The 27,686-nt window shown below is 39.2% G+C and overlaps 1 protein-coding gene across 1 annotated transcript; it reads right to left on the bottom strand.

The window, feature by feature from the left end:
- Positions 1 to 746: 746 nt before the first annotated feature.
- On the bottom strand, positions 747 to 27,658 carry dnajc5ab (DnaJ (Hsp40) homolog, subfamily C, member 5ab). The gene is made up of 5 exons (XM_079677620.1): positions 27,491 to 27,658; positions 5,777 to 5,949; positions 4,929 to 5,142; positions 4,108 to 4,279; positions 747 to 4,014 (listed from the first exon to the last, which is right to left on the bottom strand). The coding sequence occupies exons 2-5, from the start codon at positions 5,881 to 5,883 to the stop codon at positions 3,914 to 3,916; spliced, it is 594 nt and encodes a 197-aa protein (XP_079533746.1). The 5' UTR covers positions 5,884 to 5,949; positions 27,491 to 27,658; the 3' UTR covers positions 747 to 3,913.
- Between the last annotated feature and the right edge of the window lie 28 nt (positions 27,659 to 27,686).

Below are 27,686 nucleotides of genomic sequence, written 5' to 3'. Positions count from 1 at the left end.
TTTGGGGTACATTCATTATAACATCAAAACTGTTTACATTCAACTTCACAAAATATCACTTATGTTTATTTTTTATGCTGATTATAATAAAATACTTCAAGTTTTATTTATAATATATTTTTAAATCCTCACTAAAGACACACTTCTTCTCCCTGGCCTTCTAGTCAGAGCGTTTTTTATATATCTGTTGTAATTTATTGTGATTGTAGTAATGTGTTTATATTACATGTACAGCACTTTGGCCCAACCAAAAATCGTTTTTATATGTGCTTTATAAATAAAACTTGATTTGATTGACTTAATATGACCAAATGATTGGCAGTTTGGATGAGTATGCAACTTTTGCCAACACTAGATCACATTTTTTAACGAGAAGTTACACTAAATGTCCAAATCAAAATATGTAAACAGGTCTAAGGCAGTGTTGGTGTAGGGAAGGCTGTGGCTCAGTGGGTTAGTGTGCTGATCTTCAAATCAGAGGATAGCAAGTTTGAGTCCCACTGCATGTCGTTGTGTCCTGCAAGACACTTCACCCCAAATTGTTCCTGTGGGGATTGTCCACAGTACTGAGTGTGTTTAAGTCGCTTTGGATAAAAGCGTCTAACAAGTGACATGTAATGTTACTATAATGCTTTTAAATGACTCTGGGATTTGGAAACAAGTGGGCTTACCGGATCACTGCAGCCCTCCTCTCATTTCAACTTTCCACGTTTTTAATCAAAGAAACTCACAGTAAGGGAAGAGGCTCCGAAGCAACAGAAACATTTATTTTACATCAGTACATCAGACATTTCATTTACCCACACGGCTGCCTGACAGACGCAACAACATCATCAGTCCATGCTAAAACAGAACACCTCTAACGTCTCTATGTACTGTGCCACTGCGTGTATATACAGCAGGTCTGCCATTTTGCCACTTCATTGTCAAAATGTATCACATCTAAAATTCTATACATCCCCTCGACACACCAGCTAATCAATGATTAAAAACATAAGAAAATAAAATAAATAAAACAGTGCTTCGATATAATTATCATCTCGTCGCTACATTCACACTTACATCAGTTATTGTTATTTATGTCATTGATTTAGATCTAACAATGGAAGTTACTTTGACTCCAGGTTTAACTCACTCACACGGTTGCATGTTTGGTCGTTAGAGAGATAATGAGAAACAGAGAGGAGGGATTTTCTGGGTTTATCAGTGTGTCACATGATACGAACAACAAAACCATTAAAGTTCAGAGACATTTGATTAAAAAGGAGCTTCTGCAGGGTTCAATAAAACCCTGAAGAGCTCATCAACTATATTTATATTCCCCAATTTGACCAGTAGTCTTAATGTAAAACTGGAAGACAAACTTAAAAGAAATACTAATCATAACAGGCATGATTTGAACAAAATGCATATTATATTAACTGTGATTTCTACACTTTTACCTTGATTTAGCTTCATTCTAGTTCCCTCTCACTGGGCTATTTCATGAAATCATCTATACTTCTTTCATATTAATGACCATGAAGCAACCGTGAGATTTGAAATGGGAAGAGTAGGACAATTAAAGGAGCGGCATATTTAGCTAATATTGCACTTTCTCATGATATGTATAAATACATAACGAACAAAGTGTTTGATTTTGTAATAAAAGAGTGAATAAAAATCCTGGCTGGTTAAATCACAACAAGCTGTTGACACAAACGAGCACAACGTTCCTGTGTTTTCTATTATGGAAGAGCTGGAGTGCTACTCGTGTGCGACAAATAAAAACAAACTACAAAAAAAAGTGTTATTCTGAAAAATGAAACCCTGACTAAATCTGTCTGTATTTTGTAAACTGCTCTTTAGTTACTATGAGGGTTTTTATAAATCTACTAAAAGGGATGCCACACGAACAAATAAGACTTTGAATATCATTATCCTCCTTTCATTGACGACATAAATAAGAAAAACAAAAACGATGGAAAGCAATTCTACAGAGACAAATAGACGGAGAGACAAAAAGGTGTTCAAATCTCTGAACCAATTCAAAGAAATACAGTGACGTTAAATCTAAACATACACTTTACACGACATGTACAGCATTTTTACTTTCTCACAAAACAAATTGGAAACTAAAAACAAAAGGGGCTCAATCAGTGTGTGTGTGTGTGTGTGTGTGTTTCCTGGGTGACACCGAGAGGTCACTAATGTATGGTAATGTTTTGTAATGGCACTAATAATAACACTGGACTCTGCCATGGCTCTCACAGCACACACACCGCTCTCAATGTGAAACAGGGATCAAGATTAAAACATCAAATACGTTGGAAGAGAACAAGAGGAGGAAGGAGGAGGATCAAATGACAGTGAATCTACAATAGAGTAGCAAATATAGTAGAAATAGTAAAAACATTGTGACTTATTTCCGCTACTTCAGGGAAACTGATATTTTTTCAAAACATAGAAGAATTACATTATTACTGGAATACTGTTTTAGACTTTTAAAAAGACCCAGGTTATACTGTGAAGGAGTAAAGAAACACATCATGAACGTGCATCAGTATTCATTTCCAGTGTATCCTCTAGGACACGTGTGTCAAACTCAAGGCCCGGGGGCCAAATCAGGCCTTTGGTGGATTTAATTTCGGCCCGCAGGATAATTTGTAATTACTATTAGATCTGGCCCGCCGGTATATTACACTTCACTCAATCCTGAGGGTTTCCTCAGCTCAGAGCCTGAGCCCAAACATCGATGAACTTGCACCCGAGATGAGATGCCAAGTATCTGGCTTGAACTAGCATCACAGAGCAGCACACTGAGTTTAATGGATGTTTCCTTCTGCACTTTGTTTCTTGAGACAACAGGGCATGTTTATTTTTTTCTTTGAGGGGAATTGTTTTTTTGAAGCTGTGGTTGGCCTGTGGAAAAATGTAATCATAAGAAATGACTCTGCAGATAGAGCCATAAGAAATGAATGCAACTGATTATTTAATGTTGTTTTTATAGGCAATAATTTAAGCTTTGTTAGTTCCAGGTTTAATATGTGCAATAATTTCATTTCAATAAGTTTTGCTATAAACATTGAACCAGTCCGGCCCTCGACTAGTACATCTTTTTTAATTTTGGCCCACTGTGTGTTTGAGTTTGACACCCCTGCTCTAGGAAGACATTTCTGTCGTATGATTAATGATGCAGCATGAACTGTGCTGAAATAGAGAGACATGCTAAGGGTGGCTACATGACACATTTATCAAAAATAAGGATCTCTTATGATGGTGTTCAGACCTTCTGACTAAAACCTGTTGAAACAAGTTTTAAGTGAGCAAACAGTTTCCATCGTGAGGGGCTATTCTTGAGTTGCTCGTGTGGTGATGTCCCCGAGGGTCCAGAGGACAGAGAAACACACACTCGTCTCCTCGCTCAACACAGACCTACTTCCTGCCAGCGTCCGGCTAAGAGAGAAGCCTTGGCAAGTGTTTACCTATATTTGTGACAGAAAATTGTTATAATTTGTATTATATATTTTCTTATAATCTAAAAGAACACATGATCACGCTAAAAAAAACAACCTTATTCTCACGCTGTTTTTTTAAGAGACACTTTTTAGAGTTGTTTATTTTTCTTCCTTCCTGTTTCTCCCTCCTTCTCCCCATCACTTCACATTCATAAGAAATCAACGGGAACTTAAGTTTAGGCTCAACTGACTAATGGAAGGTTTTGTTTGCTGGTGTGTGTGTGTGTTATTATGTTAGAGGAACAGAGAAAAACACAGAGGGACAGACATGAAAGTGTGTGTGTGTGCATTTGTCCTGGGATGTGGTAGAGCAGGATCTGTGTGTATTAATGATTGAAACGTTTGCTGTTGTTAACTGTAAGGTGTGAGTTTTCTGTGTCTCTAATATATGTGTGTGTGTGTGTGTGTGTGTGTGCTTAGTAAGCGTCGGTCCTGTAGCTTTGGTGGGCATCAGCGGTGAGCTGGGTGGTTTCTGTGGCTGAGGACGGCTGCATCACGATGGGCTCTCCAACACCATCTGGAGAGAACACACACGTAAACACACACATTAGAGCACGTGCAAACCAAAACTAAATATATGAGACCCGAACAAAAAGATCCCTGGCCTCACCTCTCTCGTCAGCGGTCATCTGGGCCTCCAGGTCCTCGGGGGACACGTAGAACTCGGGCTCCTGGTCCATGGGCGGCCGAGGTTTGCACTTTCCGCAGCAACAGTTACAGCAGCAGCACAGGCAACAGCAGCAATAACAGCCTGTGGACAGGCAGCAGAACACGAACAAGGCCTGGGGGGGGGGGGGGGGGGAGGAGAGAGGAAAAGGGTTAAAGGTCCCCGATCATACTGTTTTTCATCAATATATTATAGGTCTCAGATCTATACAAACATGTCTCTGAAGTGTTTGGCTCCAAATACAAAACAGATCATTGCAGCATTACCCATAATCCCCTCTGTTTCAGCCCTGTTTCAAAAGTGCTGATTCTATCTGTTACTTTAGATGAAAAATAAGGAGCCCCTCCCCACGCCCCTCTGAGAGAGATTTGGTTACAAAGAACTCAATGGTGCTCTAGGAGGAGATTCAGGTGATAAGGGGGGGGGGGGGGGTCACCTTGGTTGGTGATTGGCTAATGGTTACACAAGCCAAAAAAATTGTTATGACATAAAGTGGCCAAAATCTGATCAGCTCATTTTCAGACAGATTTTTATAGAAATGGATCAGGACAAAAAGAGAGGGGGTCTTTGTTCATGAAACTTCAGAATCTCTTTCCACAGAGGGGACACATGTTTATGTATAAAAGACGTAACAAATTGGATTTTGCATAATAGGTGAACAAAACTAAGTAAGTAAGTAAGCATGTGTGTGTGTGTGTGTGTGTGTGTGTGTGTGTGTGTGTGTGTGTGTGTGTGTGGTGTGTGTGTGTGTGTTGGCCTCTTACCTTTGCCCACCAGCTGGACAGAACAAAGTAGGTGTTGACGTTCTCCTCTCCGAACTGCTCGGCGACGTAGAGCCCCAGCGAGCCGTATTTGTCGTAGATGTTCTTCTTAGTGCCGTCGCTCAGGATGGAGTGCGCGTTGTTGATCTCCTTAAACTTTTCGGATGCGTCCGGATTGTCTGGGTTCTTGTCAGGGTGAAACTTCAATGCTAGTTTCCTGTAGAAGTCACATTAAGAACAGGTAAGGTTGGTGGATATACACCCACTTGCAGTAGATGTTTTGTTTGTGGGATGCAAAATGTTGGAGACAATGTGGGTTTCAGGAATCAAACTACTGGCTGGGAATGTCCATTGATGGGACCTTCAAGATTTTCTGACATAATCATATCTATTTGTAAAAAGAAAGTAGATAAATATAGTAAAATCATTTTTTTACTACTTTCTACTTTTGTCATGTTGCTTATTTCTTGCAAAACATTGGAAACATTGCTGATTTATTCTTCTATTATCTTACAATTCCCCCGTAAAATATTATGTGCACGCTTTCCCGGTCAAAATGTACACTACAGAAAAAGAAAAAAAACCTGCTTTTGAGTTATTTTTTGTCATTTCGAATTGCTGACCTAAGAGAAACCATGCTAAAAAATAATAAAAGTAATAGGCTTGGAGAAAAAAAACAGACTTTTCAAATATGGTAAATGCTGCATTAAAGTGCTTAATGAACTTCTATTTATTCCAGGATCTCTTGCATTACATAACATTACAAGAGTGGCTTCTGACGCCCTCTAGTGGTGAACAAAATAAAACATCTATTGGGTTGTGGTAATTATTGTGTCTTTTTGAAAACATACCGGTAACATTTCTTGATGTCGTCTGTTGTGGCGCTCTTGTCGAGTCCCAGCACGAGGTAAAGCGATTCTCCGGAGGTGGAGAGAGCTCTCTGTCTCTGCTGGTCCATGGCTGCTCTCTGTCTCAGTTTCTCTCACCCTCTCTCACTCTCTCCCGCACACGCTGAGCCTCTCACCTGTCAGGTAGAAGAGAGATGCTCATGAGAAACTAGTTGCCGTGTCTTTTTCTCACTTTCTTTCACATGCAACAAATACGGCAAGCAAGAAAAAAAATATTCTGGCGATCTCTCCTTAATTAATTAGTTAAGAACAGGTGAGAACAAATGGATTTCCAGGATAACCTTTGAGTTCAGAGTGAGATTTATAATCTGCGTCCTGAATGAACCTGTGTCTCTGTTACTAGTTGATGAGCAGAAATACAAGAACCAATAGGAATAGGGCTGACCAATGACTTAATGCCCTGAGTTATAAATAGTATTTCACTGGACCACATTGTTTATTTATATTTTATTTATGTGAATAAAGTATGCAGATTTATGTTTGAGATGCTGCCAGCTGCTGACAAGAGCTGATGTTGAAGCCAAACTTTGTGGTAGTCGTCAACAAAAAGATAATCAGGAGTTGGTACTGAAATATTCAACGTTGTGCAATTTTAATGTAGGCAGCAACACATATGGAAAATAGCTGCTTCTTAAAACAGCAGACACAACATTACACAAGAGTATGTACCTCTACATTTCCAAGAGAAAACTAAAACACAAGTGCTCACTTAAGGCACCCACGATATATTATAATCTTTAATGTATGGCTTCCCCCCCCACAAATATCACGTCACACAAAGACCAGACAAGTCTGTAGGCATAGATAACAGTTTATCTTTTTCACTACGCCAGCTCTGGAACGCCTGCTGCTAGTTTTTTCAGCAGACACACATTTTAGGTCATATTTTGACATAACACACGCAGTATGCTGCATACATGCCACTGGCCTGCTAGAAAACCTATGATTAGGAATATGTATTAGGTCATTTATCGGCCATGTTTTGCAGTAATTATACTAGATGTGGTGCAGTCTGTGCATGCCTCAAACAACAATATACTGACTTTGAAGTCAAGTAGTTCATCAATGTGCGAGGCAACTGAGGTGTACTAAAGGAAATGACCTCAGGGCTTTTGAGAGTATCCGCATTCATTTGAATGTAGTGTTTAACGAGAGTGCAGATCACAGACCGACCAGATTCAGGCTCTGTTTCATTTAGTTATTACAGGGTATATGCAGGAATCCTGAAGTCAAATTTAATACCTTTTAAGACCTTTTTTAAGACCCATTCCATACATTTTAAGACCTCATTGCAACTTTGAGTTCTAACCGGTTACATTGGCAACACACTTTACTATATTGATTGTAAGATAGCAAAACTAAACAGAGTGCAGACAGACTACTGAAGCCTCCTTTCCACATGAACTTCAACCTCTCTGTGAAGGTCAGGTTTAATGCAGTATGCTGCTTTTTTGCTTCTGTAGACTTTGTGCTCTTTCATTCCAGTAAAACTCTTCAGAAACCATTAGAAACCAGTATTTGACCAATAAACAAAACAATTGACAAAACTTTGAACTATGAAATATGTTAAACTTTGGTGAGCTTCAGCGGGGTAATGCCATATAGGAGCTCCCTCACAAATACCCAGGGGTTAAATTGGGCTGGGGCTGTCCGGGGCTAAGCCCTGGCACATAGGACGATGCTCTGACGTCATCACCCTCACACATTTGTCATATGTTTACAAAAAAGGATATATATGTTAAGACTTTTCTCGTTCTTAATATAGACTATATTTAGGGTCTATATGTGTTGACTTTACTTTACAATAGAAGATCTTTGTGACCGGATATAGTTTGGCTTAGACCTCGGCCCCACGAGGACGCATACGGTAAAACGCATAGGCAAGCGCAAAAAAGGCTTCCGTTCACACACATTCGATTCATTAACGTGTCCGTTCACACTAGACCGCTGGAAATGCTGGAAACGATGTAGTACATATGTCAGGCCTGTAAGTGGCGCTGCTGCCGCCCTAAATACACCAAAAGCAGCGAAGAAGACCCCGGAGCATGGTTGCCATGGTTGCCCTTCTGTTTATTCTCCGCGGTGGACGGCGTGTTCTCCTGCTGTATCTCTCAGGTAGTCCACCAGCAGATGAAAAACACCCACCTCTCCGCCTCTTCCAAGGAACGAGGGGACCGTGCGGCAGTTTCCGTAAAAAAAATGTGCCGCCGGTCAACATGTCCGTTAAAGTTTAAATCTTCCGTACAAAATTAGAAAAGTGCCGGTCAGAGGTCTTCTTTGTTATTTATTGAGCTTTAAAACAAATTGATAATGACTCTGTTCTCTGTATAATAATATAATAATATTTAATAAACGGTGACTGCCTCTCTCTCGTGAGGCGGGATATTTCATCGTTATCAGAAAATGATCATATACTGTAGGGCACACACGGAGCCGTTGGACCCCCAGAGCGTTGCGAATGCCGGTCTACCCACCTTGGGACCCGTTACCGTAGTCGTTTAGTTCCCCCCCCCACACAGAGCGGAGCAAGGCAACGAAACTTAAAATAATAAGCAGCATTTTACGGCGCGTTATGCATGGGGCCGCCTTGTGGGGTTTCCCGACATGTCGTTTCAGTAAATTAAAGGGTGTTTCATGTTGTCGTTGAACCTTCTTAATACCTTGGAAAATGCCGTTTAAATACTTTTAGCCTTAATTTTCGCTAAATCGATTTATCAACTTTTAATACTTTTTAAGACCCAGCGGACACCCTGTATTATGGGGAACCACTTTCTCTCACTTTCACAATGTCATCTCTCTTTCTCTGTCACTTTCTATAGAGAATCAAAGCTCATAGTGTGTTGTTGGGGAAAACGATCGTACATGAACATGCTTGCATCTAAACTCAAAACTTTATTTTCAAGTAGTGATAAGTCAGCTTAGTCAGTCGGTCTGTGACAAAATTAAAGTATAAAAGGAAAAGTGTTAAAAACTTTAAAAAAAGGTAACAAAATCCAGACGTAAGTGATGGCATTATCTGACTTTATTTTACATCTAAGAAGCGGTGTACACAGCACGACAGATGCTTACTGAAAGTATACCAATATGTAATGCCATCCAACACTTCTGAATTGAAAAGGGATTTTTTGTCAAAAGAGAACTCAAACTAATACAACTTAAATCATGGCTGTGACATCAGTACTTACATTCATTTCAATGTTCACGAAAAAGAAGAGTGGAGTTTTCAAAATAATACTCTGGAGAACAAACCATTTTCAAATGATGCATTGACCGATTGGATCAAAATTGTATTTCATTGTAGAAAATTGCTACAGAGCAGTGTTTCCTCCAGACCAGGGCTGAGAGGGCGACCACCCTGAGACGGCCCCCTGGCGGAAACACTGCTACAGAGGCGGGTTTATGACAAAACCACAAATAAGTCAGCTATACAGTTATGTCAGGCTAGTTAACCCGTGTTCTCTCATGGAATTGGGTCAAAGGTCAGAGTGGTTAGTATTCTATAACCTCAAACAAAAACAAACATGTCATTTAGAGCCTTGGGGTTTAATTTAAAACTGTCAAAAGGAATACATTATATACCTACTGACAGGAAATGTTCATCCAAGCTGCTGCAGCTTTAACACTCTTTTAATACTAATGGTGATTTAGCCGTTTAAACTAATGTTGTCCAATATTATAATTTGTGCACAATCATCTGGTAAAGCCTGATGAAATGCATCTTAAGATGCTTATTCTTACATTTCCCCTCCTCGACTCCTATCCTCGAGACTTAGTCCCGCCCACAGGAGATGCGAGCGGAGGACTGAGGAGGGGAACCGAGGAGAGAGGAGGGGAAGCAGCAGGCGGTTAGGGAAATGAGAACTCCTCTCCTCTGAGCGGTCATTTTAAAGAGACGTCCATTAATGATGACAGGAGGCACAGCAGCCCTCTGTCGGATGGACAGATGTGTCCATGACCACTTATATATTTACTTTTAATTCATTCACAGTTAGGTATAATGAGGCAATAACAAGCTACAGATGCGGACACACACACACATATATTTATATAAATATATACAATTTAAAGTATGAGAGCACTCTCATAATAACGTAACACAATCAGAGACTGGATATATCCCCCCCCCCCTGAAATTACGGGCCAAAAGTTGTACAAGTATTAAAAGTAAGCATAGGACACCAAACCAACTGAGACCGGTCTGTCTGCCGCATCTACGCACTGTACAACACACACACACTGTACCACACACACCTACACACTGTCCCACACACACCTACAGCTCCTAAAGCATATAATCAGGCTACAGCCGTTGTGTATTTTATTATGTGAAGCACTAAATGGTCTTAGAAAAATATTGACTCTTTGTTTGTAGATATCTACTAAACTAAAGCAAATACAGAGAGTAGGCCTGTTATACTGAGTGATATACTGAGAGGACCCATCGCATCAGTGTCTCCTCGGTTAGAGCTCCTCCAGAGAGCCTCCTCGACGCTCGGTCCTCGAAGTGCATTTAGAGAAATGAGATTCGCTGAAATTCATTTCCGGGTCACTACCGGAGGACCGAGGAGTCGAGGAGGGGAAATGTAAGAATTGAAGAAGAAGCTGAAGGAGATTAGCAGGTCAGGGAGGGTGCTGAAGGCCACAGACACAGAATGAAAAACACTGACTGTAAATCCACCCTCTGAGGGGGCGTTACCCAGCAGGCTGCATGACAAGCTAATTCAAGAGAACCACAATACGCTAACACAAACTATACACCCATCAACAACAACAAGAACAACAGTGACATATTACTATCATAATCAGGAAGAGATATATTTATAAAGAATCTGAAAATCTACAAAACTGATGTTCCTCCTTGGACACTAAAACTGATAGCGTTAAGGCAAAACACGTGTTTCAATTGTAAGGGAAGTCCCCCTTTAAACGGAGCAGTACAGAGCCCTGAGCTGTGGTTGATGTCAGGTTGCAGACGGCAGGTGTACGGGGCGGCGGGGGGGGGGGGGGGGGTTAGCAGGCTTAGAGACCACAGTAAGCCAATTCTGCGACACAGACACTCAGAGCAGACTGCTACACTAAAATTAACAACGAGAAAATAATCTGCTAATCCGCCTGTAGTCTCTAATAAACACACACCTTTCTAATGACACATTATTACACGGTGACTAAGGAGATCAAAACTATGACAGTTCCCATCAAAAGGATTCACACCCTTTGTGTTGTGATATTTATTATTTGAAAGCGGATTATGCTACAATAAACACTAAACAATGTCACATACAAATGGCAATGTTGAATACTGCACATGCATAAAGCTACTATCTTCTCAAGCAGCAATGTCACAATTCAATAGATTATTAAGTGCAAAGTTATTAGTAATTAGATCTAAACATGGACTGGTGTGATCATTCAAAAGTGACATATTTTATATTTTGGATTGCAGTACCCTTGACTGATCCATCAGCCGAGAATTTGATGGTCGCTTTTTGCTCAAATAACTAATAAACTACCAAGACACTCTGAAAGCACAGAAAAGGTTTTTGGTGTGTTAATCATGACAGACTCTTTCTGCAATCTCATTGATGAACAACCAAAAGGACTTATTGGCAAGGGTAACAAACACTTTATAAGGAGCTCATGAATACTATTATTGATGCGACCAACATATGCATTGATCGGGACATTTTTGTGAATTTTACGCACTTTATGATAAATCCTATGCCAACTGACATAACGTAATAAACTCAAATTGGCAAATATGATCAGATATACTGAGGTACTTTAAATCTCCATCACTCACACACTACATAGACATGTTTCTAGATGCATGCGTATAACTGAGGCTTTCTTTATTAATGATTGTAACATGCTAGTTACCTAAAAATAAACTTAAATACACAGGCTGAGGAGAAGGCAATATAAAGGAATTGTTTTTTTTAAATCGCTGTTGATGAAAAGCTAACATGGTGGCTTAAGTTAATACTCACAAAATATTAAGATGCTAGAAAAATTGCTTTGAAATAAAACAAGACAGTAGATTGACAAATATATTGTCCTGATTGTGGGTCAGTTATTATTCTGTCTAAAGCCCTGCACGGCACCAGATGGTCAGTAACCTACAATACCTCCACAACTACACGCCTGACAACACATTGATTTAACACCTCCCTAAATCCTGCCTGCGACTGCCTGGAATGAACCAATCACAACGGAAATCACCACCCACGTGACCGGGATTAACCAATGCTTTTCATCTGTACTCTAGGGATTAACAACATGCTGCACTGAGAGACTGTGCTAGAGTGTGTAAGTGTGTGTACGGTATGCTTGTGTGTGTGGTATATAAATCACATCCAACCACCACAGTGATCTTAAACTAAATCTCCGCCCACCTGAGGAGACAGCCAATGAGATTGGGTCTTGTTGAATGAACTGTAAATCAAATTGGCCATTCACAGGAAGAAACAGACCGGAAAGAATTAACACTGGGTGTAATGAGGCTGACGGCATATGGCCACAGTCTTAGAGTGACTGTGTGACTGTGTGTGACTGTGTGTGTGACTGTGTGACTGTGTGTGACTGTGTGTGTGTGACTGTGTGTGTGTGTGTGTGTGACTGTGTGTGTGTGTGTGTGTGTGTGTGTGTGTGTGTGTGTGTGTGTGTGTGTGTGTGTGTGTGTGTGTGTGTGTGTGACTGTGACTGTGTGTGTGTGAGTGCTTCCACACCTGAGCCTCATATAAATACACTCAATGTTCATCTGAAAACAGGGATAGATTACCTGGGTCTGAGCTTCATTGGGAAAGTTGTTGCATTATTCATTGGGTAGGAGATTTGGGTAACATCCTTTATACTCTGCAATATATTGGGATATCAATATATTATTTCTTATTATAGAGAATTTACCTGAAAATAAAAAACAGTTGTATGTTTCCCTTTGTGTGCAGCAAGCAGGAGAACAAATAGCTTTGGATCCCAGTGAAAATATAGCATTTTGAAAGGTTAAAGTTAACAAATACCGATTGAAACGGAATATCCCATTAACATTTTAGAATTGTCAAGGTTAACACATTCATTTCTTTCCAATAAAATGACATTTGTTGGATTTCAAAACGCACTTGAGTTATTGGATTTTAGATCTAGTTTGAAAACAGTACAACGCACCCCCCACTTCAAGGTCACCCAACAAATAGTTAAGACCAATATTTAAGTATTTGTGCAGCCTTATCTCTATCGGCAACTGTGATTATAAGTACAAATGTAAAACAAATACACATTACTGAGAAAGTATGTTGTAGCACAAAGCGTGCAACCTCTTACAAAAACTAAAAACATTGTCGGCTATTAGAACAAATGAGCAGAAAACCACCCTCCCCTCCACATATGGATGAATCAACAAAGCAGATATTTCTCTTACGAGGACGCTTCCATGGAATAAACACAGCATTGCAACATTTCTCATATTGCCAAACATCTCAGAAAAACAAGCTTTATCGCATGTGCTCGGAAGAAGGAAACAGCGGTGTGCGAGCGTCGGCCAGACGTCACGCTGCTCCGCTCCGCTCTCTAAGGTTGTGTAACTGTGTTGACTTTGTCTCCATAACAAACAAAACATATAATCAGGAGACCGGTGGAAACATTAATAGTTGTCTAAGGTGGATTGATGCGGTCTGTATATTCGACTTATGTGTTCTTTATTAATAACACTAAATGCAACGACACACGACACAGTCTAAGTGTTTATAATTCCTGGCTTTACGCTACATAAATCCTCTCACAACAGCAGGTGAGCAGGCACTTGAAAGCAGAGGAAAGAACATAATACAAAAAGTTAAACTGGAACATATGGCAAAATCCTTTGCTATTATTAAACAACTGCAGGCTTTGTGTGTAGAGGCGAGGCTGTTTGAAGATGTTCAGAAGCGGTGCCAATGTGAATCGCAATAAAAAGGTAAGCCAATGTGAATCGCAATGAAAAAAGGTAATGCAACACATCCTTGAGGAAACAAGTTTCAACAGGACAGGAAAAGGTGTCAGTCTGCACAAGCGAACACAGGTAGAGCTGATATTTTTCTAAATACAAAAAACCTCTGCCCTGTTTTGGGAAGACATCCATACGGATACGTTTTAACATCAGTTCATTTCCTGCTTTCTGTAAATATCGTTATAGTATCTTTAACTCCCTTAAAAGTCAAGTTGGTCAGCCTATATTTATCAAAGGGGTTCCAGTAATGTGCAAAAGATTGAAGGTAATGAGAAAGGAATCCTAACTAGAAATGCAAACAAATGAACTAAAGGAGTTACATCAGCCTTCACATTTAATGTAACCCTACAGTCTCAACAACTAGAGTCCTTTAACCAGAACATGTGTTTTTACCTCAAGTTCCCTTGTCTTGATGACAATGTTTTTTTGTTGTTGCATGGGTTATTGTCTAGATGCCTGTAAAATATGGGCTCAGAACAGTCTCATAATACACACATGCACACAGAAGGAGTCACACTTGTATTCCCGATCCACACTTGTGTTTTTCAATGCACACAAATGTGTTCCGTTTCACATGTAAATAAAATCCAAACACAGAAAAAAGTTTTACATGTATTTTTGATCCACACATATTTGTTTTCCGTTTAAATCCCCTGAACCTGCAAACACAAACCGCTTTCTGTGCACGGATCGCTGTGCATTCGTGTGTGGGTTTTTTGAGACTCCCCTGACGCTCACCCGATTCGTACTTGTAATTTTTTCTATCTATAGCCAATCAGATGTCTCCTCAATTCTAAGCCAATCACATGAGCGCGCCCCCACGAGGGTAGATTTCTTGCGTTCATGATGTAGCGCTTCATGTACGCATTTTGCGCAGTCCGGAGCTGACAGGTCCATGGAGCCTTCCTGCAGGCGCTAATCTCAGGACACCTCCACTCTCAGTACATTGCCACTTTCCGAACAGGAAATGCACGCAAATACAAGCCTTTATATTATTAAGGTACAGCGCCACTTTCCGAACCATCGATGAATCATTGTGTACAAAGACGGCAGGCAAAACCGTTTTAAATGTGTGTTTCCTGTATGGCAAATACAGCTGTTTTATTTATGTCTGTATGAAGTTATTGTGAGTGTGGAGGGAGGGAGCAGCTACAGGTTAGCTTAGCCTAATCTATCAGTGCACTACGAAGCCAGTGCTAGACAGTGACCTGTCAACGGGGGAAGCCCCGCCGGTCATTATCGGCCGATATTCACTCTAAATAGTTTGATCGGTGCTCTCTATAAAGACCGATCAGGAGAGCTGGGTCTGATCGATATGGACATAAACGTGAATGAAGTGTAACCGGACGCGAGAGAGAGAGATCAGATCAGCTGCTGAGTCTGACGGAGACACGCAGCTCTGCATGATCACCTGAAGCTCCGCCCTCTGTTTAGCGAGCTGACCGGACTGCGCAAAATGCGTATATGAAGTGTCATGAACGCAATAAATCCTACCGTCGTGGGGGCGCGCTCATGTGATTGGCTTAGAATGGAGGAGACATCTGATTGGCTATTGATGAGAGAAATTACAAGTACGAATTGGCTGACCGTCAGGGGAGTCTCAAAAAACCCACACACGAATGCACAGCGATCCATGCACAGAAAGCGGTTTGTGTTTGCAGGTTCAGGGGATTTAAACGGAAAACAAATATGTGTGGATCAAAAATACATGTAAAACTTTTTTCTGTGTTTGGATTTTATTTACATGTATATGAAATGGAACACATTTGTGTGTGCATTGAAAAACACAAGAGTGGATCCGGAAATACAAGTGTGAATCCTTCTGTGTGCATGTGTGTATTATGAGACTGTTCGGAGCCCATATATTTCAGGCGTCTAGAGACAATAACCCATGCAACAACAAAAAACATTGTCATCAAGACAATTATTATGAGACTGTTCTGAGCCCATAGAAATAAGATCTGTGGCTAACACTAGCTTAAGAGTTGTCACATTTTGTTAAAATATGCCAGTCATATACACATTTCTAAAGATATAACATGTGTCAAAAGACTGATGCTAAATGAAACAACAGAGTTTGTCGATGACATTAGAAGTCACCACAACAAACACTTCCCTTTATCAAGATGAGATGATTAGCAGCCAAATGGTTGCAGAATATGGTAATTATTTAACAGCGTTCACAGTTCGTCTCTTTATTGAGTGCCACAGTGACGCGTCCTAATACCCGGAAATAAGTTAGCATTTTACCACTTCCGGTTCCTTCGCCAAAAAGCAATGCAATTTCTCCATAGGATTTTGGAAAATAGCTCGAAATAAGGTCTGTGGTTGACACACATTGAAGAGACAGATCACATTTTGTTTTACAACATTAAATACATCAGCACAAGTGATTTTTGAAGAGTTTACGTGTCTGAAAAATGATGGTTGTTACCAAGTGGCTGAATAGGACTACAGAAGTTGTCGAGGCCGTTGCACTTCATTACGCCGGCCGAACACGTAAACACTCCCGCTAAGTTTGTTTTTCCCCGTGTTCTGCTTGAAAGCAAGTACCTGCCTCCTGCAAACTGTTAAAACAAATGCTTCAACTTGTACAATTTTGAATCTGTATTTTTGAATATGGATCTTAAGTTGGCGTGACGTTGAAGCAGCGACCCTGCTGTAGTTCGTTTGAGCATAACGTTAGCATTTTGCTTCTGGCGACTAGATTTACGATTATAAAATATATAAATATAAAAGTATATAATATCCGGCTGAACAAAACGTGATCCGTCTCTTAAATGTGTTTCAACCACAGACCTTATTTCCAGCTATTTTCCAAAATCCTATGGAGAAATTGCATTGGTTTTTTGTCGAAGGAACTGGAAGGAGTTTACTTCCGGGTTTTAGGACGCGTCACTGTGGCACTCTATTTGTGCTCTCATGTAAGGCTGTTTTTCCTTTGCTCTGGGTGTGCATGTGTGTGAAATGGATTGAGGAAAAATAGGCCATGGCTCCTGTTGTCAGCTTGAATCAAAAGAAGCTGTCACTACAATCACTCACCAACAGCCAGGGGAAAGAAAGGGCAAGCCATATTTTATACAAAGAACACCAATCATTGTGTTAGTGATGGTCCTGTTTTATCAGAAAAAAATACCTTCCTGTTGCATTTCCTGTCTTTGATGAGTCGATAAGTAACTTCCTCAAAATGATCTAGAGATTGTTGCCTTAGTTACATTGCGAACAATTCTCAAATGTACGGTGTTCATGTCACGAGTCCCATGGCTGGAGAAACTTCCAAACGCAGCTGACTGAACTCAGAAATGTAGCGAGTGATCATTTTCTGTAAAGTACAGCAAGAGAACAAGCGACTGACATTAATTCAAATAGTTGATTTTACGTGACTGTTATTCTGACAAACATAAACACTGTAAACTCGTTCTCATTATAACCTGTACCCTGTGTCCTTTTATAGTCCATTTCCTGTTGTTTGTCTTGTCTTACCCCGGCTGATACTTCACTAAATCCGCAGTTTTAATTGTTCCCTATATTGCCCCTATGCTCTGTAAGGTGTCCTTGGGTGTTATGAAATACGCCCCCCAAAATAAAATATAAATTATTATTGAACCTAGCTTTCTTTAACGAAATGTTTCCAAAATACTGATTGAACAAACCAGATACCGTATGAACATAATAACACTCCGCTGTACACTGACTACAACCCCAGGTAAACATGTAAAGCCGGCAAAATCCAAGTCCGGATGGGATAAGAGTGTGTGTCCTCTCCTCACTAGTCTGATAATAATCCTCTGTTTATAAAGGGAAGGTTCCCTGAACACACCAAAGCTCTTTCCCAGCAACACCCAGATGCCCAACACCCCCGCTTTATAACTCCTAACAGTGTGTTTGTGTTGCTGTTTTATAGAACTGCCAACTTGATCTTCCTCTGTTGTTTCAAACTGCGGTCACTGTTGAATAGGAAAGGTTTGAAGTGTGTCTCATATTGCTAACTCAAGGGTTTGGTTTGCATTATCCACTATTAAAACATGCTCACTGTGGAACCAGCATTTATATATTTGTTCTAATGGCATAAAGAAAACATTCATATGATTTCTAGGTTACAGAAACAGAAAAAAAAACACCAGAAGTTTAGGAAGAAAAATAAACAAATTATACAAATAGAAAAAAAGCATAAGCTAAAGAGGTGAGAGAACCAGTCCCCAATGAAATACAAATAAAACATGGCAGTAACAGATGTTTTGGTTCTCACGTCCTTTATATTTAGCATTGGATGCAATTGCTGTGGCTCTTTTGGCTAACCCCTAAACTTATAACATCATTTTGTCTTTTTTTAAAACACACTAACAACCTAACCTATTATTAATAAAGGAAGCACATAAAACCCAGCTGCACATTGTGATAAATATGTTATCAAAAAGATCAAACTTTTCCTGCTTTTGTTCCTTAAGCTTTGATGAATGCTGGCTGTTTGTTTGTCCAAAGAGCTGACAGCAGAGTCTCCAAGTGGATTATTATGGACAGAAAGGAGAATGGAATCTTGTAAAAAACAAAACAAGAATGTCACTTGTATCACATGTAGTTTGTTTAAACGGTGACTCAGACTGCTAAGAGAATAAACGAGCAGTGTTCAGGCTTTTTAAAATAACACCTCTGCTTTCATTTGTTCCAAACGGTTCTGTTTTCCTCGTTGCTGCCCAGCAGGATAGACAAAGACCATTAGTCCGTATTATTGACTACACCAGCCACCAGCTGCTGTGTCTCTCCACACACACACACACACACACACACACACACACACACACACACACACACACACACACACACACACACACACACACACACACACACACACACACACACACACACACACACACACACACACACACACACACACACACACACACACACACACACACACACACACACACACACACACACACACACACACACACACACACACACACACACACACACACACACACACTTCTCTGTCTACCCTCTGTTCCTCTTCTTCACTTCACACCCATCACTCTTCTTCATCATCTCACTTCCATCCACCTCTCCCCCTTTCAGCTCTGCAAACACCTTTGTCATCACCTTCTCATTTACGTGTCTCTCCTCCCTCTTTCCCTTCCCTCATTGTCATATATTTGATCCTTCTCTCGATATTTTGCAACATTTTTGACATCTTTCATTGCTCTAGATTTCCCTTAAATATGAACCTTTCAGTTTCTCAACAACTCTATCAGCATTTCCATTTCCATACAATATATTACCCTATAATTGTATTGTTATGCTTCACGTCCTTGTTTCTCCCCTCATTTAATGTAGGGCTGCTTGATTATGGCAAAAATCATAATTTCGATTATTTGGGTCAATAATTGATATGACGATTATTAAAGACGATTATCCATTTACTTTGAAAACATCCATTTAATGGAAAAGAAAATGTGAACAGTATGTTTGTAACAGTTGATTACCATGAACTTTAAGTATAATTCAACTGAAAAACCAAGAAAAAAAAGAAAAAAAAGAAATAATCGTTTTATTTCGATTATGTCGTTTTCATAATCGTTGCAAGCCTAATCGTAATTGCGATTAAAATACGATTAATTGAGCAGGCCTAATTTAATGGCATGAATACTATATGGCTATAGTGATTATTGAATGACTCCCTTTCACCAATTTAAACACACATTTTACAGAAAAGATCTACTAAAAGCCTTTAGCTAATAGTGATTTAATGTGAAAAGACATGTGGTTTATTACGTGGTATTATCAAGGGAACGTTAACAGTGAGTGCATCATTTACACAGAAGGTTACACACGTACATCGTCCTCAGCTCCTCTCACTGCTCAGATACGAATCTCTAAAGTGGTCTGCCGGGACTTCTGTCGGCTGTTATCAATAAAGCTCTAACAGAGGAGAAAAGAATGCTTCTAAAAAACACCAGGCCAAGTCATGTATCTACCCTGAGGCTTCATATCAGCTAATTAAGGATAACAAGTATTATCTTTAAAGAGCTGGAAGAGAGAAAGATAGAATTGTGGAAAGCTAAATGGTAAAGGGGGGAGTGAGAATGGGATAGATAAGTACAATCAATTATGGAATGGAGAGAGAGAAGGACTTAGTGGTTGAAAATGTGATGTTCTTGCTTTTCAAATCCTAACTGGATGGCCTACCTGCCTGTCAGCCTTCCATCTCGTGCACAAACTTATCTCGTGCCCTCATTGGTCATGTGTGCGTTTGTGTGTGTTGGAGGAGGGGCTCTGTAAGGAAGTCTGAAGGAAGGGGCAGATTTTTTTCGGCAGCGTACTTTCAAATTCTAGCGCACTCGAGCTGGTTTCTCCATTCTTACCTACCCTACCTTTAAAGACAAACCATGTAAAGAAATAAAAAGATGACGATTAACATGACATTACAAATTGCAGCACTGTACAGAGATTAGATAAAACTATTCAACGGAACAAAAAAAAGGGGAAAGTTCTCATTCATATTTATGTGATCTGACTTATTTCTAATAATCTTATAATCTAATAAATAAATAAAAATAATAATAATAATCTAATATCTCTTCGCTGGCCTGGGAGCACCTTGGGATCCCCCAGTCAGAGCTGGTTGATGTGGCCAGGGAAAAAGAACGTTTGGGGCTCTCTGCTGGAACTATTACCTCCGCGACCCGACCACAGATAAGCGGGAGAAGATGGATGGATGGATGGACTTATTTCTACCCACTGTCATATGAGAATAAATTACCAAAACAAAAGCTTCGGTTAGAGAAAAAGATATAACAGTATTCACAATATTCTGACATTTCAGGCAAATGATTGATTACACGAGAAAATCATCTTTAAATGAATGAATGTTAAGGGTTGCAGCCCAATACTAGAATAAAGAGAAGAAACAAAGCCCTGAGGGACAAACAGCCCTCTATGATTCTTGATTGGAGGAGCGTGCAGATCATTCATTGAGATCAGGTTACAAACACACACATGCTATTCCTGCCTGAGAATCAATAGATGGTAATGAAACCTTGATGCTACGACGACAACACAGTAAACACAGCTGCCACACACGTGCATGCAGGCCAGGGAACAAACCGCGGATGCAGCCATGACTTACTCATTCAAAACATTAAAATAAAACTGTTTTTTTAATGGTTTTCTAAATAAATATGTCCTTGTTTTGATTGATTCCTGTGAGAACATTTCAACCAATGAATCTCCTCAGATTGTTCCAGGCATCCGAACCACTGCTCACTTCCATTTGGAGGAATAATTGAGTCAATGAGAGCTTAATACAAGATTTAAAAAACAGAAATGTATTTCTCCTTTGTCTTTTTGAAAGACAATAGACAAATGGTGGGACTTCCAAATGTGCATCTGATAAAACCAGCTGTACAGGTTGTCCGGTCCAAGATAACAATTTCAAAATGTTCATTTAAGAGTCAAGAGTCATCATTGCGGGCTATATAACCAACACTCACATACAAACTATCTAGATTGACCACTACATGTAAGAGATGTACTTTTGGTTGAATAGTCCCTTTAGCTGCTGGCACCATCAACCCCAGCTTCTGGGTTGTTGACTGAAGATGTTGCCAGCACAAATATATGCGACTATGTGAGGAATCTCTACCAAATTCCCAGAGGACTGTAGTGCGATTTGTCAGTAAACATCCCACATGTTGGCAGAGGAAACCCAAAATACAAAGTGCATCCACTTTCAATGGACCTTCACCAAGGACTTGTCGTTTGTTTAACGCACTGTTTGGTAATCAGCCTTTTACTACAAACTGCAAATCATTTTGTATAAAGCCATTTTAGGAAAGCTTCCACTCTACATATGTGCCAGATTTGCTCCAGTTTGTGACTTTTAGAACCTCAGATCCAGTGCCTGGATACGGTTCCAGGTTCCTGCTGTGCGAACTGAGGCTGGAAAAAGGACTCTCTTTTATGATGGTCCTTGGTCTTGGAATGACCTTCAATCACGCCTCAAACTGAGGGCACTTGTCTCTATAGCCTGTTTTAAATTGAAGTTGTCAGAAGTCCTTACCACCAGCTGCTCTTGCAGTAATAAGTAGTGCCTTTCTTACTGTCCTAATGTGCACAATGTAGTAACTGCTTTTTTCGTCTTTTGTTTTCTTAGTTATGTTCTCTGTATTTTATATGTTTGTGTTATGTGTAACGTTGCTGCCTTCTTGGCCAGGTCAGCATTGTAAATGAGATTTTTTTCTCAATGCTTTTTATCTGGTTAAATAAAGGTTTAAAACAATTTTTTTTACCTTTGCCTTGGTATTTATTAAGAGAATAAAGAAAGCCAGAACTTGTGAACACTTAAAAACACATAAAAAGATCAAACTTAAGACCAACATTCCTAGCATAACCTTTAACCAGATCCGACAAACACAGACACACCTTTCCACATTCTGTTTTCTATCACTCTCTACACCTCGGCACACAATGCTGAGATGCAAAAAGGTACCAATCCAATCCATTAGCTAATGTCCAATCAGCTGTCTGTCAGCGTTTGTGTTTTTGTGTTCCCAGTGGACACACACATGCCAACAGTGCAGGAGAAAACATTACAGTAAAGACTTGGTGCACATGCTGGAGTATGGATGTCAAGATAACTAATACTCAATGTCAACAATCTGAAAATGTGAATTCCCCAAGGGCCGTCAGTCAACACACTTTTTTTTCCTTTACTGTGCTACACTGTTTGGAAAAAAACAACGATTAGAGCGAGGGAAATGTACATTTGTTGTGATGTGTCAAATGTAATACTGTTAAATGTAGCGTATGGGGAAAACATGTAAATAAATAGAGAAGCTCGGAGATGTTTTTACTTTTTCTTAACATTTTATTGGCTAAAAAGGTAATTGAATAATCGGAAAAAATATTCAACATATTTATAAAAAAAAGAAAATGCCAACAATGATAAGTAACAGCCCTAGAATTGAGAATTTATTAGAAAAACTACTAAAACTAACTGGACAACATTTTGGAAACAGGTTTTCCTTTAGTCATTGATTAATCCACTTAACATGTGATACATCACTACCTCTTATCCATGCAGTCCAATAACTTAAACATACATTTTAAAGTTGTCTTTTTAACAAGGTTGTCAAGGGAGACCTGAAATGTTACAATTAATTATTTCCCCATATCTCTTTAACAGCAGCTTAGATCATTTCAGGCGTGGCGCTCCGTGTCTGAATGCCAAGTGCACAACAACAAGTGTAACTGTGAAAGCAGCACCGCTAAAAAAAGGTCCAATTATAATCCTGATAAAATAGACGCAAATTGTGACTTCACATAATTAACAAGTTGGCTGTGAAAACTCTCACTTCCCAGCGCTGCTTGCCTGGCTGAAGAACTAGTACTTTACACACAGTCCTTCAGAGCTGATCTATGTCGAATCAATTTCAGAGAGGGAGGGAGAGGAATGACAGAAAGAAACAGGGTGGGGGAGTCAGTGTGACGAAGATGGAAGGACAGAGGTAGAGACAGTTGTGTCAGGGAGACAGAGACGGAGTGGCAGAAAGAAAGAACGGGTTGATTCAGTGTGAGTCAGAACAGAAAGTGTGAAGTCAGAGAGAGTAGAATAGAAAGTGAAGGTGAACATTTGACATCTCATGTGACTCGCGATCACAGGACTGTTTCGCCTTCCTCTTCAGGAGACATGCTCATGACTAGAGATGTCAAGATCCGATCACGTGATTTTCAAAGAAAAAAATCGGGGATCGGGATTTTTTTCCTTTTAAATACTTTTTTTAAATGTTGTATTTAATGTTACAAAACAAAAATGACCATGTTCAAGTCTTAAAGTCTTCCTGAGGCCTTAGTTTTGGTTTCAAATTACAGAACATCATGTATGTGTTGCTTCTTTGGGGCTTGTTTTCATAGACCTGGTTGCTTATTTCTCTCAAATCTGGCAACAGAGTGGGCAGGGTGCAGTGTCTAATTGTAGCAGTAAGCTAACGAGTACTGACAAGCTTGATTTTGTTTTGATCCAATGCTGCACAACTGAACTGATCCAATGCTGCTGTGAAAGAAAGAAGCTATATCCATGTTGGATAGAATATCCAATTTAAATTAAAAAATAACCTTAAGGGACAACTTGAATGCTTCTTTTCTTTTTTCTCTCTTAATGCATTGCATAAAGATCGGATCGGGAAAAATCGGTATCGGCAAATTGTCAAAATCAAATGATCGGAATTGGATCGGGAGCAAAAAAAGGTGACCGGGACATCCCTACTCATGACAAGACTCATGACCTGAGGACAAAAGCAGCTGCCGTCTCTCATACAAATAGGAAACATTGATTTTGACTCTGATAAGAGGGTCCTTAACCCCTGTAGAGGGTAAACACCAGCTGTAGATTTACAGTTTGTATTATAATAGTCGGAAAAACCCAGTTAAAAAAATACAGTCGATGTAAAAAATGAAAACTACTCCAATGTATATGCAAAGTATAATAATTACTCAGACTGCTTTCTGTGGATTAAAATTCAATACTACTGCACATCTGCTCAATAAATCAAATCATGCATTTTGAATTTGGACAACAACAATAGCAGCTTTAAAACACAATAACTAAAAGAAGACATTGAAGCAGTGTAAGAATTCCACTATATTATCTCTTTCATTCATTGAGTTGGAAAAAGAGAATCAATCAATTACTGAATCAAGTGGTTGTGCACAGCTCAGTTCCAGCAGTCATCTAGCATCTTTTGAATCTAACTTCAGACTTAATAGGATGAACCCTGTCAGTCTCCTGTGAGGGATACACATATCAGTACCACATACCAGAGAGCCACAGTAGGAATCCCAGCTGGGGGATCATTTGAGGTTTCCAAGGGTCACTGCAGAGACGCTCTGACAGGAAGCTGCCACACTGCACCACAGCCAAGTGCCTCAAGTTTAGAAGGGGCACAATCAACCGGGTCAAGCCATAACATCCACATTAAAACATAGAGCTATTTTCTTTTGTGTATGATTTGACCCATTTTTGGTCAGAAACATCGATTTAATTGTAGGGATTATTTTACAAGCAATTATTTGAAACTATTTACTTTTTGGCGGTGTCTCCAATGTTAGAATCAGCTGGTTTCCGTTGTTTTATATCATTAAATATTGCACAAAAATAGACATTTGCAGCAGTCACCACTGGCTCTGGGAAGTGCAATGATTTTGTTTTAATACTAACTGACATTTTATTTTATCGACTACACAGTTAACCAATATATATATGGAAATCATAATCATGTGATTAATTGATGATAAGAGAAATTTAAGGAAGTATTTTATATTGTTGTTCCATATCCCGATATTGATATTACTAGGTATCAGAAAAACTGATTATTAAAGTGCACTCAGGCCTGATTTTCCACTGCTTTTAGTATGTTGCTAAATCACAACATATTGCTTGTCAAATAAATAAATAAATAAAATGTATTTCCACCTTTATTTTATTAAACAAATTGGACATTGAACTCAAATCAAAAAGCCCCGTTCAAAAAAGGATTATAGCTACATTTGAAATTGCTGTTTCTAAGAATAGTTGCAATATCACAGTCTTTCCTGATGTGTTTATAGCACAGTTAAACGCAATGACAATAAATACAAAATATATATTGTGCATCATCCCTTATAGATATTAGATAAGATATCATTGTTAGTTTCTTATAATAAATGACCGAACTGAACCACATTTGGTTTCCAGTGAAGCTGCAGAGTGGCAGCAGCTATAATCTCCCTCACTGACCTACTGCTGCTCTGTTATCAGCGTGTCACCTGATGTGATGTGACTGGCTTTCATTTGAGTCACTGACCACCAATTGTACAAGAGCTTATACTGATGATTTCCTTCAACGTCATGCCTTCCCCTAACCCCTTACACAGACCAGCTGACTCAGAAAAGTAATATGATTTGTTCAAATGTTTCTCAGACACGTCTTTTAAAACAAAAAATGACTCAAAAATGTTTAACATATAGCTTGCTGGAAAACGAGCCTTCTTGAGGTGAATACATGCATTACTTAGGCACTTCTGTTAAAGAAGTTTCACGTCAGGTCTGTCGGTGTATAGCTGGAGATGCACTGACTTTTACAGTATCATTTTTTTAATAAAGGTAAAATATAATCGAAGGTAGCCATTGTGAGATTAGTTAGCCAGTCTTATTACACAGTAATCTTTATAGTTGTTTCCAGAACAACCCCAAGTATCAGTTCTTTAATTATATTAATGCAGACAATACTTCCATTTGAAATAATGTATTAAATAGGTTAGTATAAACTATTCCACATGTGTGCATACTGTGTGAATACTAGAAAATAATCTTCAATTAACTATAAAAGACACATCAGAAGACTTTCATTACTGAAAGCTTATCTTAAATTACAGTTCTGGTCCTATTATCTAAAAATAGACACATTTATTTTCAGTTGCCAAATGGCTGTTCTGTTTCAGCTCTTGTACTGATATTGACTCCATGATAATGCTTTTTTTTAAAATGTATTTATTTTTAAATTGTACTTTGATTCTAGTGCTAGTTTGCCAGCTTTATTGAACAACATGCTTCCAGAAAGAATGATCACCACAAAGAAAAATAAATCTTTACTCATCCATACAATAGAAACTAAAACTAGACCGAACCATAATGCCTTTTAAAACTCAGACAAGGTCTATGTGCAGATACTGAGCTAAACCAGTATTAATATATCAATACAACTTTTCCCAAAATCCACAACCAATACGACAAAGGAAATAAGACTAGAGCTTCTTACAGAAAGAGACTTTAAAAATGTCTTTGTCCAATTGTAAGACAAAAGGATGAATAATAGATGTGTAGTATACAAACATATCTCAATGATTTATAGTGCAGGGATGTTAATGATAGAACCATGGCGACTGATCATTGACATATTGAGTTACTGGTTACATTGCAGGTTTGGGTTCTTCATACAAAAACACATATCAGCTAACATATTATCATATATTAACACATTAATGCACCAATAATTGTAATAAAATAATGTAAAAAATATGCTAAAGTATATTTGAATGCTAATCCTTTAATACTTTTACTCAAGCACAGTTTGAATACAGGACTTTTATTTGTAAAAGATTATTTTTACACTGAATTATTTATACTTAAGTACATCATTTGAGTACTTTTTCCACCTCTGCTATTAATACATTGCAAGGTAAATTGCACCTGTCTCTGCGACATATCCAAAGAAGATTAAAAAAAACAAACTAACCCTTACCCTACCGACTACAAATCCGGATTTACCCTACGGTGTCTTTCCCACTGTTTTACTCCATACGAACAAAATCTGTGACGTTAAATCCCATAAATAATCTATATGACGAATTTGGGATCTAGATCCAACGCTTTCTGCTGCTGCACTCACACACTGTAACGTAGGGCTTTCAATTCGTGACTGGCAAGCGAACTAGAAAATACCGGTCGACTCGGGACTCAAACCGTGGTTAAAGCGGATAATCTCCAGGCGCTGCATCAAACGAACACACACACATAGCATCCATGTTTGTGAGCCTAGCCTCCACTACGTCTGGTTTAAATAAACAAGCTAGCATTTAGCTCGCCAACTAATCCAAGGGCAGCAAACTGACTAGCCCAACGGCTAACTATGTTCTTTTCTTACCTTGGTTCAGTGTGGCTTCTGTTTATCAATAAAATGAGACGTCACTCGATTTTTTTTTCTTCTTTTAAAATAATCGCATCCCAGTTCGTCTTTGCTTTCCGCCGCTAAACCATTCAAATAGTCGGGTAGTAGAACCAGCGAGCTAACGGCTATTTGTCAATCCCAATCCTGGTGGAGCGGTAGCGCGCAAACCCTC

This window comes from Notothenia rossii (assembly GCF_949606895.1).
Source record: "Notothenia rossii genome assembly, chromosome: 4".
Taxonomy (NCBI): domain Eukaryota; kingdom Metazoa; phylum Chordata; class Actinopteri; order Perciformes; family Nototheniidae; genus Notothenia; species Notothenia rossii.
The sequence above is the reverse complement of the archived record's forward strand: the minus strand, read 5'-3'. Positions and strand labels throughout refer to the sequence as shown.